Source organism: Thamnophis sirtalis, unplaced genomic scaffold (assembly GCF_051295495.1).
Source record: "Thamnophis sirtalis isolate CommonGarterSnake01/CBP01778 unplaced genomic scaffold, rThaSir2_p1.2 scaffold_14, whole genome shotgun sequence".
NCBI classification, from domain to species: Eukaryota; Metazoa; Chordata; class Lepidosauria; order Squamata; family Natricidae; genus Thamnophis; species Thamnophis sirtalis.
In genome coordinates this window covers 30,370,001-30,387,012 of record NW_028261394.1, presented here as the reverse complement: position 1 = coordinate 30,387,012, position 17,012 = coordinate 30,370,001, and the positions used below count along the sequence as shown (strand labels likewise).

The 17,012-nt window shown below is 43.4% G+C and overlaps 1 protein-coding gene across 1 annotated transcript in view; it reads left to right on the top strand.

The window, feature by feature from the left end:
- CMIP (c-Maf inducing protein) overlaps positions 1-16,577 on the top strand; it is a 179,599-nt gene extending 163,022 nt beyond the window's left edge. The window contains exons 14-21 of the mRNA XM_087729361.1: positions 876-983; positions 3,135-3,251; positions 4,917-5,057; positions 6,805-6,852; positions 7,997-8,143; positions 9,621-9,726; positions 11,867-11,937; positions 13,813-16,577. Of these exons, the coding sequence (XP_087585487.1) occupies positions 876-983; positions 3,135-3,251; positions 4,917-5,057; positions 6,805-6,852; positions 7,997-8,143; positions 9,621-9,726; positions 11,867-11,937; positions 13,813-13,866 (792 nt within the window). The 3' untranslated portion in view covers positions 13,867-16,577. The remainder of the gene's footprint in view (positions 1-875; positions 984-3,134; positions 3,252-4,916; positions 5,058-6,804; positions 6,853-7,996; positions 8,144-9,620; positions 9,727-11,866; positions 11,938-13,812) is intronic.
- Positions 16,578-17,012: the final 435 nt, after the last annotated feature.

The following is a 17,012-nucleotide window of genomic DNA, read 5'->3' as shown; positions in this document are numbered from 1 at the left end:
ATGGATGGATGGATAGGTGAATGCATGGATGGATGGATGAATGGATGGATGCATGCATGGATGGATGGATAGGTGAATGCGTGGATGGATGGATAGATGGATGGATAGGTAGATGTAGGGATGGATGGATGGATGGATGGATGGATAGGTGAATACATGGATGCATGCATGGATGGATAGGTGAATGCGTGGATGGATGGATGGATGGATGGATGGATGGATGGATGGATGGATGGATGGATAGGTGGATAGGTGGATGGATAGGTAGATGTAGGGATGGATGGATAGGTGAATGCATGGATGGTTAGATAGATGAATGCATGGATTTGTGGATGGATGGATGATCAATCAACATAAGAGGGCATATTTGTGTTGAGCACTCAGGACAGAGTGCCAATATTTTAAAACATCTGTATGGCGAAATGAATTCTTCATAAACCCCAGACTTACAGTGGGTGGGTAACTGCAACAGATACATAAAACTTTCACTTGCAGGAGACAAAGTCTTCTTCTCATTCCTTCCCATCAGCTCCAGGGTTGAGATCACAGGGTCTATTTTGCAGATTCCTTGCCCTGCTGCAGATTAGAAGAAAAGTGTTCCAGTGGAACACCGGGTGCCTAATCAGGAGCAAAGAAGAACACCTTCTATTGCTGAGCTGGGTACCATCCAATGAGAAGGAATGTCTCTTCCTGCAAGGCTGGAGCATCTTATACTGCACCTCCTAGTAGCCTCATCCTCAGGAGCAACCAGGAGGGATGCTGGGAACAGGATCTGAGCAGCATCTAGAGCTCCACAGGTCTCCACCTTTCTCCCTCCTTTCTCTGAAGAATTATTTTGAAGGCCACCTTCTCATGTGTCTTCCTTCTTCTACCAGGTCCATTCCTGTTTGCTGAGTGTGAGGGCCGGCAAGGATGGCTGGTTCCAACTCTACAGCCCCGGTGGCGTGGCATGTGATGATGATGGGGAACTGTTTGCCAGTATGGTAGGTGCCAGTTCTTCAGAGTCTCTTTTGTTGTCATGTTGTCCGCTATCCAAGGTGATCCAGATAGGAAACACAACCAGATCAGCTAGTTCAATTTGGTGGTTTTATTTGTATTTATTTTATTTAGTGTCAAACATGTACAAGATAACAGGTATAGGTGTAAGCATGGAAATGAACACAGGAAATGGGTACAAATAAATGGGGACAGTAGGACAGGGACGGTAGGCACGCTGGTGTCCTTATGGACGCCCCCTTACAGACCTCTTAGGAAAGGGGTGAGGTCAACAGTAGGCATTTTAAAGTTGAAGATATGGGGGTTTGATGAAGTAACAACCGAGTCAGGTAGAGCATTCCAGGCATTGACCCCTCTGTTGCTGAAGTCGTATTTTCTGCAGTCGAGTTTGGAGCGGTTAGCCTTGAGTTTGTATCTATTGTTTGCCATGTATTATTGAGGTTGAAGCTGAAGTAGTCATTGACAAGTAGGACGTTGTAGCAGACAATTTTGTGTACTATGCTTAGGTCAGACCGTAGGTGGCGTAGTTCAAGGTTGTCCAAGCCCAAAATTTCTACAAAAATATAAGTCTACATTGACAGAATCTTGCAAGTCTCAAAGAACATCTCCCACCCCCCTACCTTTACAGCTTAAGGAACTAGGGAGGATCCCTTCTGAGATGTTTACCTGGTCCCATTCTTTTTGTGGGCTATTGCCTTTTGTCCCACCACTCCCCTGACTGTGACTCTTTCTCCAGTTATCCAAGGATAGACCCACTTAACATTACGGTCTGATTGCATTCACAATATACCAAACTTAACAGTTCTCGTGCTAGATATAGGATACCCATTCACTCATCTTTTTAAAGTCTACATCTTCACAAAGGAGAGACAAATACTCCACATTATGTACAGACAAAGATCTCCCGCCCCCCCGGAGCTGGAGAAAAAAAGGTTTTGGTCCTTTTAGAACAAGAGCAGAAGTTGGGCACCAAAAGTAGATGAAGGAACAAAGAATCTCCTAAGATTGGAAGTCACAAGAAATTTAAAAGAGAAGCAAGTTGACTTTTTGTTTTAAGAATTGACTTGTCTATACCGAGTTACCTATTTTCCTAGAGATAGAACAAGAGCCGTGGTGGCGCGGTGGTTAGAATGCAGTATTGCAGGCTAATTCACTCCTCACTGCCAGGAGTTCGATCCTGACTGGCTCAAGGTTGACTCAGCCTTCCATCCTTCCAAGGTGGGTCAAATGAGGACCCAGATTGTTGGGGGCAAGAGGCTGACTCTGTAAATCGCTTAGAGAGGGCTGTAAAAGTACTGTGAAGCAGTATATAAGTCTGTGCTATTACTCTTATTCATTCATCCATCCATCCATCCATGGTGTGCAGTGATTAGAATGCAGTATTGCAGGCTAACTCTGCCAACTGCCAGCAGTTCAATCCTCACCAGGCTCAAGGTCGACTCATTGTTCCATCCTTCTGAGGTGGGTAAAATGAGGACCCAGATTGTTGGGGGCAAGAAGCTGACTTTGTAAACTGCTTAGAGAGGGCTGTGAAGCACCGAGAAGTGGTATATATGTCTAAGTGTGATTGCTCAGGAAGGAAAGGAAGGAAGGAAGGAAGGAAGGAAGGAAGGAAGGAAGGAAGGAAGGAAGGAAGGAAGGAAGCAAGCTGTGGTGGCGCAGAGGTTAGAGTGCTGTATTGCAGGCTAACTGCCCACAGCCAGGAGTTCGAGCCTGACCATCTCGAGGTTGATTCAGCCTTCTGCCCTTCCAAGGTGGTAAAATGAGGACCCAGATTGTTGAGAATAAGCTGGCTCTGTAAACCACTTAGAGAGGGCTGTAAAGCACTGTGAAGTGATATATAAGTGCTACTGCTATTGCTAAGGGTAATCAGAAGACTAGAATTTTCAACTTACAGCATTCCTTCCCTAAAACGTTTTCCAAACACGTAATTCCAACACTTACCATTTCATGCTGGGTTGAGAGCAATAATAAATTCCACATATCCAGAAAACATTAATTTAGGGAAGTCTGGACTGGTTTTAAAACATTCTTGCAAGATTTGGCTATTTGCCTTCTTGGCTACATTGGAAAGAGGTGCAAAAGATGTTTTGTGTGTGTTTGTGTTTTCCTCACTTGAACCTTCCTTTCTCCTTCAGGTTCACATTTTAATGGGCTCCTGCTACAAGACAAAAAAGTTTCTGCTTTCCTTGGCTGAGAACAAACTGGGCCCCTGCATGTTGCTGGCACTGAGAGGCAACCAAACCATGGTGGAGGTAAGGCTGCCGTTACCCCTTGCTCAAGAGGTAGCAAGGAATGACTGTAAGGTGTTGTAGAAGGGAAAAAATAATTTTAAAAATCTGCAAGGGTTGAGGCCCTTGGAAATCAATGGATTTGGGACCTCTCACTCAGCCCAGGGTCCTTTTGAGAAAAATTGGAAGGGGGAAGAACTAGAGCAAAAATGGGACATAAATTTAGCAACCAATGAGGAAATAAAGCATCGGAATCTCAGTATGGCAAGAAAAGGAAACTAAAAAAAAGCAGATGCCCAATGCAACCCTAGAGATCAGGGGATATAATGTCATGAAATGCCAATGGAAATTAGACTTGCATTTCTTCTTAATAGAACAATCACAAAAGTTACTCTTTCCTTGGGCATCTTAACAAGAGGATTCTCAGCCCTCTCCCATTTTTGGATCTATACTTTCAAGAGTTCTTCTCTTCTGGTGTCTCCAGATATTACCACTTCCACTATCCAGACTTTTTTGCCTTTTTAAAAAAAATCAACAATGGTTAAATCTGAGGTGTTACGTGGCAAGTGCTTGTCTATTTGACAAAGTCTGTTTATAGTTCCTGATACCAATAAAGGAGAATATTTGTAGCCCAGGGTTGACATCATAAGTCCTTGGTGCTCTCTGAGCTTGGTTTTTTTTCTTGGAGATGTTTCATTACCTAACTAGGTAACATCATCATTCTAGTCACTAATTACTAGCACTGATGATGTTACTGAGTTTGTGGGGGGATGAAATATCTGCAAGAAAACAACCAAGTTCAGAGAACACCAAAACCCCACATTTCTCCTCCTCCTCCTCCTCCTCCTCCTCCTCCTCCTCCTCCTCCTCCTCCTCCTCCTCCTCCTCCTCCTCCTCCACCACCACCACCACCACCACCACCACCACTCCACTCCTTTTTAGCACTGATGATGTTACTGAATTTGGGGGGATGAAATATCTGCAAGAAAACTACCAAGTTCAGAGAACACCAAAACCCCACATTTCTCCTCCTCTTCCTCCTCCTCCTCCTCCTCCTCCTCCTCCTCCTCCTCCTCCTCCTCCTCCTCCTCCTCCACCACCACCACCACCACCACCACCACCACCACCACCACCACCACCACCACCACCACCACTCCACTTCTTTTTAGCACTGATGATGTTACTGAATTTGGGGGGATGAAATATCTGCAAGAAAACTACCAAGTTCAGAGAACACCAAAACCTCACATTTCTTCTCCTCCTCCTCCTCCTCCCCCTCCTCCTCCCCCCTCCCCCTCCCCCTCCCACTCCACTCCACTCCTTTCTAGCACTGATGATGTTACCAAGTTTGGGGGATGAAATGTCTGCAACAAAACTACCAAGTTCAGAGAACACCAAAACCCCATATTTGTCTTCCTTCCCCTGGACCTCTCCTCTTGTTGCTCCTGCTCCTGCTCCTCCTCTTCCTCCTCCCCCTCCCACTCCACTCCACTCCTTCCTAGCACTGATGATGTTACCTAGTTTGGGGAATGAAACGCCTACAAAAAAACCACCAAGCTCAGAGAGCAACCAATGGCTCCTCGTGGTCCCTACCTTACGGGAGTGGGAAGCAGGCAAGAAACTAGTCCGGACCGTGCTGTGAGCCTTCCTCCCGTGATGGTCCCTCCTTTCTTTCTCCTTGTCTCTCAGATCCTTTGCCTGATGCTGGAGTACAACATCATTGAGAACAAGGACACGCAGCTTCAGATCATCTCAACCCTCGAGAGCACTGATGTGGGGAAGAAAATGTACGAGCAGCTTTGCGACCGACAGAGGGAACTCAAAGAGCTGGTGAGCATCTCGGATTTATTATATTCCATCTCTCTCCTTCAGAAAAGCAGGTGTTACCTGGTTTTCTTCATGGGATCCATACATAGGGTATAATATACGTTGAAGCCCGTTTCAAGACGCCTTTGAGTTAAGATTTGGTTCCTGCTGACCATGTGAATATGGGGTAGCTTTGTGGTTTGATATACATTTCTAGCCTCCTAGAACTTAATGTCAAACCAGACATACAGTTTGTTTCCTGATGTTCTCCCATCCAAGAATTGGCCAGGTGTGGTCCTCCTTAGCTTTTTCATGATCCACCCAAATTGGCTAGATTCTGCCACCTGCTGGTCGGTCAGAATTTCCACACATTAAAAGAACAGACCAGAAGTCTAGTGAGGAAGTCACAGTCAGTCAGTCAGTCACCATATTTTTGGACTATAAGATGCACCGGAGTATAAGACGCACCAAGATTTGTAAGAGCTAATTTTTTTTAAAAAAAGTTTTTGCACTGTGCGGGCCTCCCAAACCCTCTGCGCGCCTCATTTTTTGTAAAAAACGCAGTCTGCAGAGAGTTTGAGAGTCCTGCAAAGTGCTCCTGGGGGCTGGCAGGGGGACAAAAATGAGCAAAAAACAGCCAATTTTTTTGTGAAAATGGGCCTGTTTTTTACAAAAAACCCCAGGGCATCCATAGGCTTTGGAAGGCTTGTAGAGTGCCCCTGGGGATGGGGAAATGAGCAAAAAAACAGCCTGTTTTTCACTTGTTTTGCCCTCCCTAGCTCCCAAGAGCACTTTGCAGGCCTCCCAAACCTTTTGCACATCCATTTTTGGGAAAAACGGGATATGCAGGGGCCGGGTTTCGGGAGGCCAAAAATGTTGTATTCAGTGTATAAGACGTACCCAGATTTTCACCCCCTTTTGGGGGAAAAAGGTGTGTCTTATACTCCGAAAAATACAGTAGTTAGTTACTACTAGACTGATGTGTCACCTAACTTGTCTAGAGGAAACTTGGGATGGCTTATAAATTAGTTTAATTGTTTAAACCACTGAAGAGTATACAAAGTGGACTCTTAAACAACCATATTTTTTTTTAATAATCTTTTAATACTCGGCTAGGTATGTCCATGCACTTTTCCATTTCAACCCTTTGTTATAGTTAATATTTTCCATTTGAGGCCACCCAATTGCACATTATCCCTAGGTGACTTGCAGTTTAAAGGGAATGAAAAAGAGAACCACCAATATCAAAGAAAAGGGAATGCTACCAACTGGGGCACTGTCCCTGTGATACAGAAAAGATCAAAAGGATAACCCCATGCTAATTCGAAACCTTAGAAGAAGCAGATTTGGGGCAATTTCAAAAAAAATCAGAAAGGTGGGAGCAGTATGGATGTTGGGCGGGGGAAGTATCATTCCAGAGGGCCGGAAGCATCACGGAGAAGACATTTGATATCCATTGAGGGATGTTCTTCTATGTCTTTGCTCATGCTATTTAGCACTGAGTTGGGGCAATGATAAAGAGATTATGTTCATCATAGGGGAGTCTGACCTTGGCAATCTTTAAGATCTGTGGACTTCAAACTCTCAGAATTCCCCAGCCAGCCTGGGAGTTGAAGTCCACAGGTCTTAAAAGTTGCCAAGGTTGAACACGCCTGTTGTAGAGAGAAGGTGTGGACTTGAACTCTGGACCTTGTGCAGACTCCGGCCTATGCTTTACTACTATAGATCCACAGTTGTCACATTTGTAAGCGATGAATCTGTTCTTTTGCAGCAAAGGAAAGGCGGCCCCACCAGGCTAACACTGCCATCAAAATCCACGGTGAGTCTCCCCCTCCTGAATCTCAGTGGGAGCCTGAGCCTGTGCGATGCAGTTTTCAGAGTGGAACTGCCTCGGATAGCATCCATCCTTTTCCACTCTTCTTAGCGGGTCTAGGGGCCGTGATTGGGGAATCTATGGCACGCGAGCCACAGGTAGCATGCAAAGCCCTCTCTATGGGAACACGAGCCGTCGCCCCACCTTGGTTCCACCACGCATGCACACGGCCCTCCTGCCAGCCAGCTGATTTACGGGTTTCTATTGTGCATGCACGGGGGCAGGGCGCATATGGGACATGAGCGCCTATGCTTGGGGACGGGGGGTTGCATACGCAGGAGTGGGGGGAGTGTGTGGGGGTGTTTGGCCACCCCCGTAGCCCATTTTTGCTCCCAGGAGGCTACAGGGAGGCCTACAAGACCCAAAATAGGGCAGGGGGGGCAGGGGGGCGCGTGGGGTGTGTGTGTATGTGTCAAGCACACTGTGTATTATGGGTGTGGGCGGATCCTTCACAGATTCTTCTCAAGAGCTAGGACTTAAAGGTCCAAAGTGGGATAATTTGAGGCTACCCACATGTGCCTTAAGTGAGAGGTTATTTATTCAATGAATTCTTGACTGTCCATTCTCAAGAGTCTTCCCCAACAACAAGGTCCATAAGCATCAGTTCCTATCATGCTTCATTAAACACCAACTTTTGCTTCCATGGGGGGGGTGGGTTGTGTGTTTCAAAGGAATTACCATTCTTTGCACAATTCCAGTATTGGGCATTATATAGAAGGCATGTACGGTACAAATTGTAGAATTAGAGACTCCTCTGCCAATCATCATCATTTTGTTTTAACAACCCCATAATCCCTTGCAGGGTGGGGTCAGGGCAACTGAATGGAGCTAGCAGAGTGTTTTAATGGCCAGATGCCCTTCCCTGTCGCCAATGCGAAGGTTTGTTCAGCAGATATATTCTGTGCCCAGAGAGAGAAATATCTGCCTCTACCTAGGATTGACTCACAGTCTCCTGATTGTGAGGCGAGAGCTCCATCTCTAGGCCATTGCATCACTCCGGAGACTCCTCTGCCAATGCCATGCCCTATTTCTCTAAAAGGGGGGGGGGGAGTTTCCTTGACTGATCTCTGCAATCTTTTTACTTTTTTAGGATGCGGACCTGGCTCGTCTCTTAAGCTCGGGCTCTTTTGGGAATTTGGAGAACCTCAGCCTGGCCTTCACCAACGTCACAAGTGCCTGTGCAGAGTATCTAATTAAACTGCCTTCACTCAAGCAGCTGAACCTGTGGTCCACTCAGGTATGGGCTGTGCAAGCCACCCTGGGCAGGGAAGTTTGTGCTCACTCAAACCGAGTGTCAGGGTTCCAGATAGCATCCAAAATTAAATCAGAGTCCAAGGCAAAGTACTGCTCAAAGTTCCAATTTATTAAGAGAGCCGTGCTGGCACATCTGGGGAAACCCGAATCTGAAAACTTCTCAGTTTTCCCCACCCACGTTAAAGTTCATGATCTTTCCCCCACACCCACCAGTCCATCACGTGGTCCAATCTCCCACTGCCATGCTGTCAGTTCCACCCATCCAGTTCCGGTCAGGTGCAGAGGTGCCAAGACAAAGGATGACCTTGGTTTTCTAGAAAGGAATTTTGTTTTGGCTACGTAACATTCTTCTCCATGTTATCCCCCCTCCCAATGCCCCACTATAGAAACAGCAGAGTAGAATAGAAGTGTGGCAGGCCAAAGATCCAAGAGGGACATGGCTGCAGGCCTGACACCGGGAGGAGGGAGGGCAACGCATCACCCCAAGAAAAGCTGCTTTCATTCAGGGCAAGCAGCCTAGCCCTCTGAAGGAGATTTCACTCAAATGCATTCCTTCCTCTTTCAAAGTGCGCCTGTTCCACCCACTAGAGCAATGATGGCGAACCTGATGCCGTGCACGCTCGTCTGGGACACAACCCAGAAGAGGAGCTGCCCAGGGGGAATGTGCGCACTGGAAAATGCACTTCTGGTTTCCGGCAGGCGCACCACCCAGCTAGGCTTCCAGTGACTGGTGCGGATCGGCTGGCTGTCACGCATGCTCACGCCGGAAAATGGAAAAACCAGCACTTCCAGTTTCCGGCAGTGCCTCACACACACAAAGGCCAGCTAATCGTCAGGCGTGCATGCACGCCAGACCCCCGGAACACCTCCAGTGTTGAAGCGTTCACAACCTCTGGAGGCAAGTTTCAGAAAGGCACTGCATGGTTTCAAAGCATCTTTCTGGAACTCGGTCCAAAACCCATTGCAGTTCTGGGATAAAATCTACTTCAGCATTTTGCTTTCAAAACAAGGGAGGTCTACGCTACCTGAGATGGACTTTTTGGCCCTCCATAATAATCCTACAGGTTTAGAGTTCCAATAAAGGAGGATATTTGTGGCTCAGAGATGAAATGAGAGGCTCTCTGAGCTTGCTTGTTTTCCTGCAGACGTTTCATGGCCTGACCAGGTAACAATCAATGCTGCTGATCAGAAGTGGGTTTTTGCTGGTTCGGCCCAGATCAGGCGAACCGATAGTGGCGGTGGCAGGAGGCTCCGCCCACCCACCCGGGCGCTTCTGCGCAGACGAGCAAACCAGTAGTAAAAAAGAAAAGAAAAGGAAACCCACCACTGTTGCTGATGTTACCTAGTTTGGGTGAGGAAACGCCTGCAAGAAAACAAAGCAAACTCAGGTTTAGAGTTCGTTTATTTTGACTGCTGCTTATAAACATCCCTTTTCTCTTTTTCTTTTTTCTTCCCTGGAGTTTGGGGATGCAGGTTTGCGGCTCCTCTCTGAACACCTCACAATGCTTCAAGTGCTCAACTTGTGTGAAACACCAGTTACCGATGCTGGACTGCTGGCCCTGAGCTGTAAGTTGGGGGAAAAAACCTGGTGTGGTGATGGGAAGAGTAGGGACCAATTCAGTGCAGTGCGTTAATCAAACCACAGTATCACTCCTCTTCTTTTGGAGGGAGGGATTTGGGGGGGGTGGAGATTTGTAATAGAAGGAGAGAAAGAGAAAAAAAATGTTTGCAGCAAATAATAAAGAGAATTGTGTGGTAAAGAGAATAGCTTAACCCATATATCATCATAATCTTTTAATGAACCTATAATTCTTTGCGGAGTGGAGTCTGGGGCAACTGAATGGAGCTGAGTATTTACTGGCCAGATGCCCTTCCTGTTGTCACTGTGGAGTTTTGTTCATCTGATATTCTCATTGTGCCCAGAGAGAGAAATATCTGCCTCTACCACTCATTAACATAGCCCATATATGAACCGCATTAAAAAGATTGGGGGGGGGGAGAAGAGAGGGAATCAAAATAATCAGTTCATTGCTCCTTGGAATTAATCTTTCCAGGTTTGGCATTATCAAGTGATTGTTTTGCAATTATTTTGCAACTAATGCTGATAATCTCACAAGAATCAGACAGTCAGATTGGATTATTTATCATGGGTTTATTACCCATCTTATAGGAAATCTCATTTTAGATAATAAGTAATATATTTAGATCAAGAACCAGCTGATTTTGGCAAACTCATTCTTTTTTTTTAAAAAAAAAATCAAGATTCTATATCACGCCTTTGTGGAGAAAACATTGCTGGACCATTACTTTATTCTTAAAATAGAATTTTGTTATGGCAAACTTTAACCTTAAGGTATGGCAGCCTGCGATATATAAACTTTAAAACATCTATGAAATCACCGTCATCAGAACTAAAAATAAAAAGAATATACATTATTGTCCTGGTTATTTTTTTTTCTCACCAAATGCACTACAGAAGAGGATGATTTTTACCAGTTCCAGAATCTTTGTAGTTGTTTGCAAAGAGTCAGTTCCAACTTGTTAGCACCTAATCAAATCATAATAGAGCTGGAAGGGACCTTGGAGGTCTTCTAGTCCAACCCGTTTCTCTAACAGGAGACCCTATACCAGTGAGATGGCTGTCCAGCAGTGGTGAAATTCCATTTTTTTACTACCGGTTCTGTAAACTTAGCTTGGTGGACATGGTGTGGTTTGGTGGGCGTGCAGGGGAAGGATACTGCAAAAAATCTCCATTCCCACCCCACCAGAGGTGGGGTTTTGCCGATTCTCCAAACTACTCAAAATTTCTGCTATTGGTTCTCCAGAACCTGCTGGATTTCACCCCTGCTGTCCAGTCTCTTAAAAATCTCCAGTGATGAAGCACCTACAACTTCTGAAGGCAAGCTGTTCCACTGGTTAATTGTCCTGACTCTTAGGAAGTTTCTCCTTCATTCCAGATTGCTTCTCTCCTTGATTAGTTTCCACCGATTGGTGCTTTGGGAAATAATTTGACCCCCTCTCCTTTGTGGCTGCCCCTCAAATACTGAAATACTGCTATCATGTCACCCCTAGTCCGTCTTTCTAGACTGGCCAAACCCAATTCCTGCAAACATTCTTCATACATTTTTGTCTCCAAGCCCTTAATTCTTTAATCAAGGAAAACATAAAGTAATGGATCAGCTTTCTGGGCTTAATTTTGGAGACAAACTGATCGAAAATGAAGGGGTCGAGTGCTCTTTAAAGTCCAGAGGTTGATTTGGGAAAAGTCTGCAGGATGTCAACTGCTAGTCCTCAACTATTTCCCATTTTTTATGCATAGGGACACAGTGGCTCAATGGCTAAGACACTGAGCTTGTCGATTAGAAAGGTCGGCAATTCGAATCCCTAGCGTCGCGTAACAGAGGGAGCTCCCGTTACGTGTCCCAGCTTCTGCCAACCTAGCAGTTTGAAAGCATGTAAAAATGCAAGTAGAAAAATTGGAACCACCTTTGGTGGGAAGGTAACAGTGTTCCGTGCGCCTTTGGCGTTTAGTCATGCCGGCCACATGACCACGGAGACGTCTTCGGACAGCGCTGGCTCTTCGATTTTGAAACGGAGATGAGCACTGCCCCCTAGAGTCAGGAACAACTAGCATATCTGTGTGAGAGGAACCTTTACATTTTGCAAGCTGCATGCAGACCAACATCCTTCTGTGTTTATTTCCTAGCCATGAAAAGCCTCTGTAGTTTAAACATGAACAGCACCAAGCTCTCAGCAGACACCTACGAAGACCTCAAGGTAGGTTGCATTTCTAAAGCATCCTTCATCTTTCTGTAACCAGGTGTTGAGGGCCAGAGTTTTTGGCCAGTGTCGGGGGGACAAAAAGCTAGCTTGCCGAAATTAATTTGCATATTCATTGCTGATACAGTTCTACAGAGGAATCATTGCGTCTGTCCTTTGTACCTCAATAACTGTCTGGTTTGGCACAGCAACCAAACAGGACAGTCACAGACTTCAAGGGATAGTTGGCACTGCAGAATAAAAAGCAATTGCAACCAGCCTGCCTTCCATTGAGGACCCGTATATTGCATGGGTCGGAAAGAGAGCTGAAAAAATATCTACAGATCCCTCACATCATAGACATAAACTGCTTCAACTCCTCCCCTCAAGATGCTGCAATACTGCATGCCAAAACAGCCAGACATAAAAATTGCTTATGTCTGGTTCTGCCATCACTCTGCTGAACACTTAATTCCCACAGCACTGTCTCATTTCTCCTCTTTTCTCCTCTTCTCCTGCTATGTTTTCCCATTGTTGTTTGTAACTTAAGATTAATGGTTGCAACTATGATTTATGACCTATTACTGTTGTTTATATGTATACTGAGAGCTTGTGCACCGGGGAAAAGATTCCTTGTGTGCCCAATTACACTTGGCCAATAAAGAATTCTATTCTGTTCTGTTCTATTTTCTTTTCTATTCCATTCTATTTTCTATTCTTTTCTATTCTTTTCTTTTCTCTATTCCCTATTATGTTCTATTTTCTATTCTATTTTCTATTCTATTTTCTATTCTATTCTATTTTCTATTCTATTCTATTTTCTATTCTATTCTATTTTCTATTCTATTCTATTTTCTATTCTATTCTATTTTCTATTCTATTCTATTCTATTTTCTATTCTATTCTATTTTCTATTCTATTCTATTCTATTTTCTATTTTATTTTCTATTCTATTCTATTTTCTATTATATTCTAGTCCAGTCTCTATTCTGTTCTATTTTCTGTTCTATTCTATTCTAGTCTAGTCAAGTCTAGTTTCTATTATATTCTATTTTCTATTCTATCTTTAGTCCTTTCTATTCTTTTCTCTATACGATTCCCAATTCTGTTCTATTTTCTATTCTATTCTATTTTCTATTATGTTCTAATTTCTATTCTATTCTATTCTATTCTAGTCTAGTCTAGTTTCTATTATATTCTATTTTCTATTCTATTTTCTGCTCTTTTCTATTCTTTTCTATTCTTTTCTCTATTCTATTCCCTATTCTGTTCTATTTTCTATTCTGTTCTATTTTCTATTCTAGTCTAGTCTCTATTATATTCTATTTTCTATTCTATTTTCTAGTCTTTTCTATTCTTTTCTCTATTCTATTCCCTATTCTGTTCTATTTTCTATTCTATTCTCTATTCTGTTCTATTTTCTGGTCTAGTCTAGTCTAGTCTCTATTCTGTTCTATTTTAGAGTCCTTATTCCGTTCTATTTTCTGTTCTATTTTCTCTTCCATTTTCTTTTCTATTCTATTCCTTTCTTTTATCTTCTATTCTATTCATTTTAGCAATCAGATTAGATCTTTTTCTCTCCTTTCCCCTCCCCTCCCCTTCCCTGCGCTATCATTATCACTATCCATGTTGGCACAAAGCCATTACACTCAGTCACTACATGACTGGCACATGACACACACACAGCTCCTCTTTCTTTACAGTTGCCACCTGCGCAGTACATTACAGTAGCTTTAACCAAAAGAACTTGTAGAACAAAAGAAACTGCCTTATCATACAGGCAGCCCTTAATTTAACAACGGGGGTTGTTAAGAGCCCTCGTGTAATGAATTTCTCCATCATTCTTTCTATCTCATCTCCTTTTTTTTTTCCTTTCCTTTCCTCTCCTACCAGGCTAAACTGCCCAATTTGAAGGAAGTGGACGTTCGCTACACTGAAGCTTGGTGAAAAAAACAAAAAACCCTCGTGGCACATTTGTAGAATTTTTTTCTTTTGGACGGGGAGAGAAGAGAATGATTTCTAAACCATTAAAAAAAGAAGAAGAAGAAGAAGAGGAGGAGGAGAACTTAGACTTTTGGCGTTTGCCTGTAGAGAGCAGGTTCTGAGGACATCCATATTTTTAGGTGCTCCGTGTGTGAAGTAGTGAAGTATGATTTTTTTTTTCCTCCCCCGAGTTGGATATTCACACACCAGACCTAATTCTTTCAGCTTCGTACTCTCGAATTCAACATCTTTTAAATTAAGGGGTGGGAAGTAAAGAAGGCAAGACTGAATAGCCTGAAGAAGATTTGGGAAGGGGTGGGTGGGTTTGGGGGGGACGGGACGGGGCGGTTTGCTCTTGGTTCTGGTTTGCTCTTTTTTTTTTTTTGTACTTTTTTTAAACTGTGTGTCAAGGTTTCCCCCCCCACTCCCTTTTTTTTTACACAAGAATATACACCGGATTTTTCAGTTTCCTTTTAACCTTGGCCTTTTCCGTAGATGCTTTCCCATTTCTTCTGTTCTTCAGCGAGAAATAGAAAGGAAAAAAAATGAAGAAGAAAAGAAGAACGTAGGCGAAAATCAAGAGAAGAAGCATTCGCAGCAGCTCATACAATTTTCTTTTCTTCCCTCGTTCATTCGTTCGTTCGTTCCTTTCAATCATTATGCAAAGTGATGTTCTTGTATATACAATTTACATAATACGCCTATTTAAAAAGAAAAAAAAGAAAAAAGGAAGAAAGTTCAGAAAAAAACAGGTCTGGGACCTGTCTTTTATTTATGAATTGTTAATCCATTGTTTGTTTCATTTTTGTTTTGTTTTGTTTTGTTTCGCGTAGAATACCGTATAAACAACTTTGGCGTCTTTTGGTGGTTGTTGTTGCTCTCAGAAAGACAGAACAAAAGAGAATTCCCCTCCTGTAATATATACACCCCTTGGCCCAGCCCATCTTAACTTTTTTTGGTTTATATACGCCTCGAATTTATTCAACCAGGTGAAAAGAATATACTTGCATAGACCTGGTAATGTGTGTGTGTGTGTGTGTGTGTAGACACACACACACTCAAACACATGCATACACACAAGCAGAACACTGGGTTGGCTGTTGGGAATAATTTTTTGAATTCCTAAAGCCGCATTTTCAGATTATGCTAGGTGTAGAAAGGAGGGGCAAGCGAAACACTTCCATTTATGTATGTGATTGTTTCTAAGGTTAGAGAAAATGCTTAAGTTTTTATCTAGGAGTGAAGATCGAGCGGTCAGCCATTTGCATTAGGATTTGTCAAGCTCTGATTTCTGTTTTATGTCCAAAATTTCACCTTTCCATGCATCCCCTTTTAGGGAGATGTTTCCCACTGGTTCTCCCCCCCCCCCCCCAAGATTGGCTCATGTTCACCCTCCTCAGCATGGAGACCCTTCTGCCATATTGGTCTTAGAGCTGACCATCAGCCCCATGGAAAATTCTGGAAACTGCTAGGCCTATTGGGCTACAAGGAGAAGAAGGTTGGTTCAGAATCAATGTGGCCTTTTGAGGTCCGGAGATGGACACTGAATTGTCTTTCCTGTATTCAGTTTCTCAGAGCCTATTTGGTCTCGTGGTCAAGGAACCAGGCTAGAGACTAGAAGGCAGTGAATTCTAGTTCCATCTCGGATATGAAAGCCGGCTGGGTGACTTTGGGCTAGTCTCTCTCTCTCAGCTCAGCCCACAAGGAAAACGAGGAGGAGGAAGGAGTATTAAATACGTTTGCCGGATTAAGCCAGGATGAAAATCTAATAAATAAATAAATCCCCCTGAAAGTATGACCACTATCTTACTTTTCTTCACCCTCTTTTGCAATGACTCAGATCTGTGATAACAGAGGATTTTTTAAAAAGTGGTTTCTTTTATAAATATGCTTTTGGGTTTGTTTTTTCCACGCTTTCTTTCAATGGAACAGCTGTTTCATCCTTGTTTTTTTCTTTAAAAAAAAACACAAATAACAAGGCAAAAGTTTTGTCTTATATTCCTTTTCAATGTTACGCAGGTAAATATAAATATTCAGGTTCTTTTAGCGATGTAAGAGATTTTTAAAAAACCAGGTATGCATATAAATACACACGCACGTTCGCGTACATTTTAAAAAACCCTTTGTTTTCTTATTTTCTTTAATGTGGTTGGATAGTTTATTCACATTTTGAATCCCTTGGTTTTCTGAACTCTCTTGTTGACATGGTTTTTATAAAAACCCCACTATTGGTTCAAGTCTTAATCCGTATGTTGTGCCACAAAATGTTGCAGGGGTTCGTTCATTGTATTTTTTACCAGAGGGGACGATAACAGGTATGTTTCAAAGAGTGAAGATTGTGCCCCCCTTGTTTTAAATGGGTCCCAAGCACCTTTATATATTAAAAAAAAGGCTCAGTGGTTCAATCGTGCAGCCATCTTGATTCCTTTTCTTTTTTAAAAAACACAGACGCAATCCCACAATTGTTCCTGTTTCTGCCTTAGATCCCTTAAACGATAAAACTCAGTGAGGGGAAGAAAGAGAGAAAAGTAATGCCAACATTTTATCCTTAGCTGCTTTTACTGATGGATTACTACTACTGTTCTGTAGCCATGTTTAACAGAGAAAAAGTAAAAAAAAACATGTGGAATAAATTTCAGGCGACAAAAATAAATAAACTGTAACTGAATATCTTTTAGGAGTGTTCACTGCCTTTTCTTTGTCGGCCCAGCCAACCTGTGGGAGTAGAAGTTGAAGAGGTTGAAGACGTTCCTGAGAAATTTTAAGCAAAAGCTAGTCTGGTTAAAAGGGTGGCTTAGACGCTGAGCTTATCGATCAGAAAGGTTCAGCAGTTCAAATCCCTAGTGCCACATAACACAGTGAGCTCCCTTTACTTGTCCCAGCTTCTTCCAACCTAGCAGTTCGAAAGGACGTAAAAAATGCAAGGAGAAAAATAGGGACCACCCTTAGTGGGGAGGTAATAGCATTCTGTGGACCTTCGGCGTTTAGCCATGCCGGCCACATGACTACAGAGACGTCTTCGGACAGCACTGGCTCTTGGGCTTTGAAACAGAGATGAGCACCACCCCCTAGAGTCAGGAATGACTACCACATATGTGCGAGGGGAACTT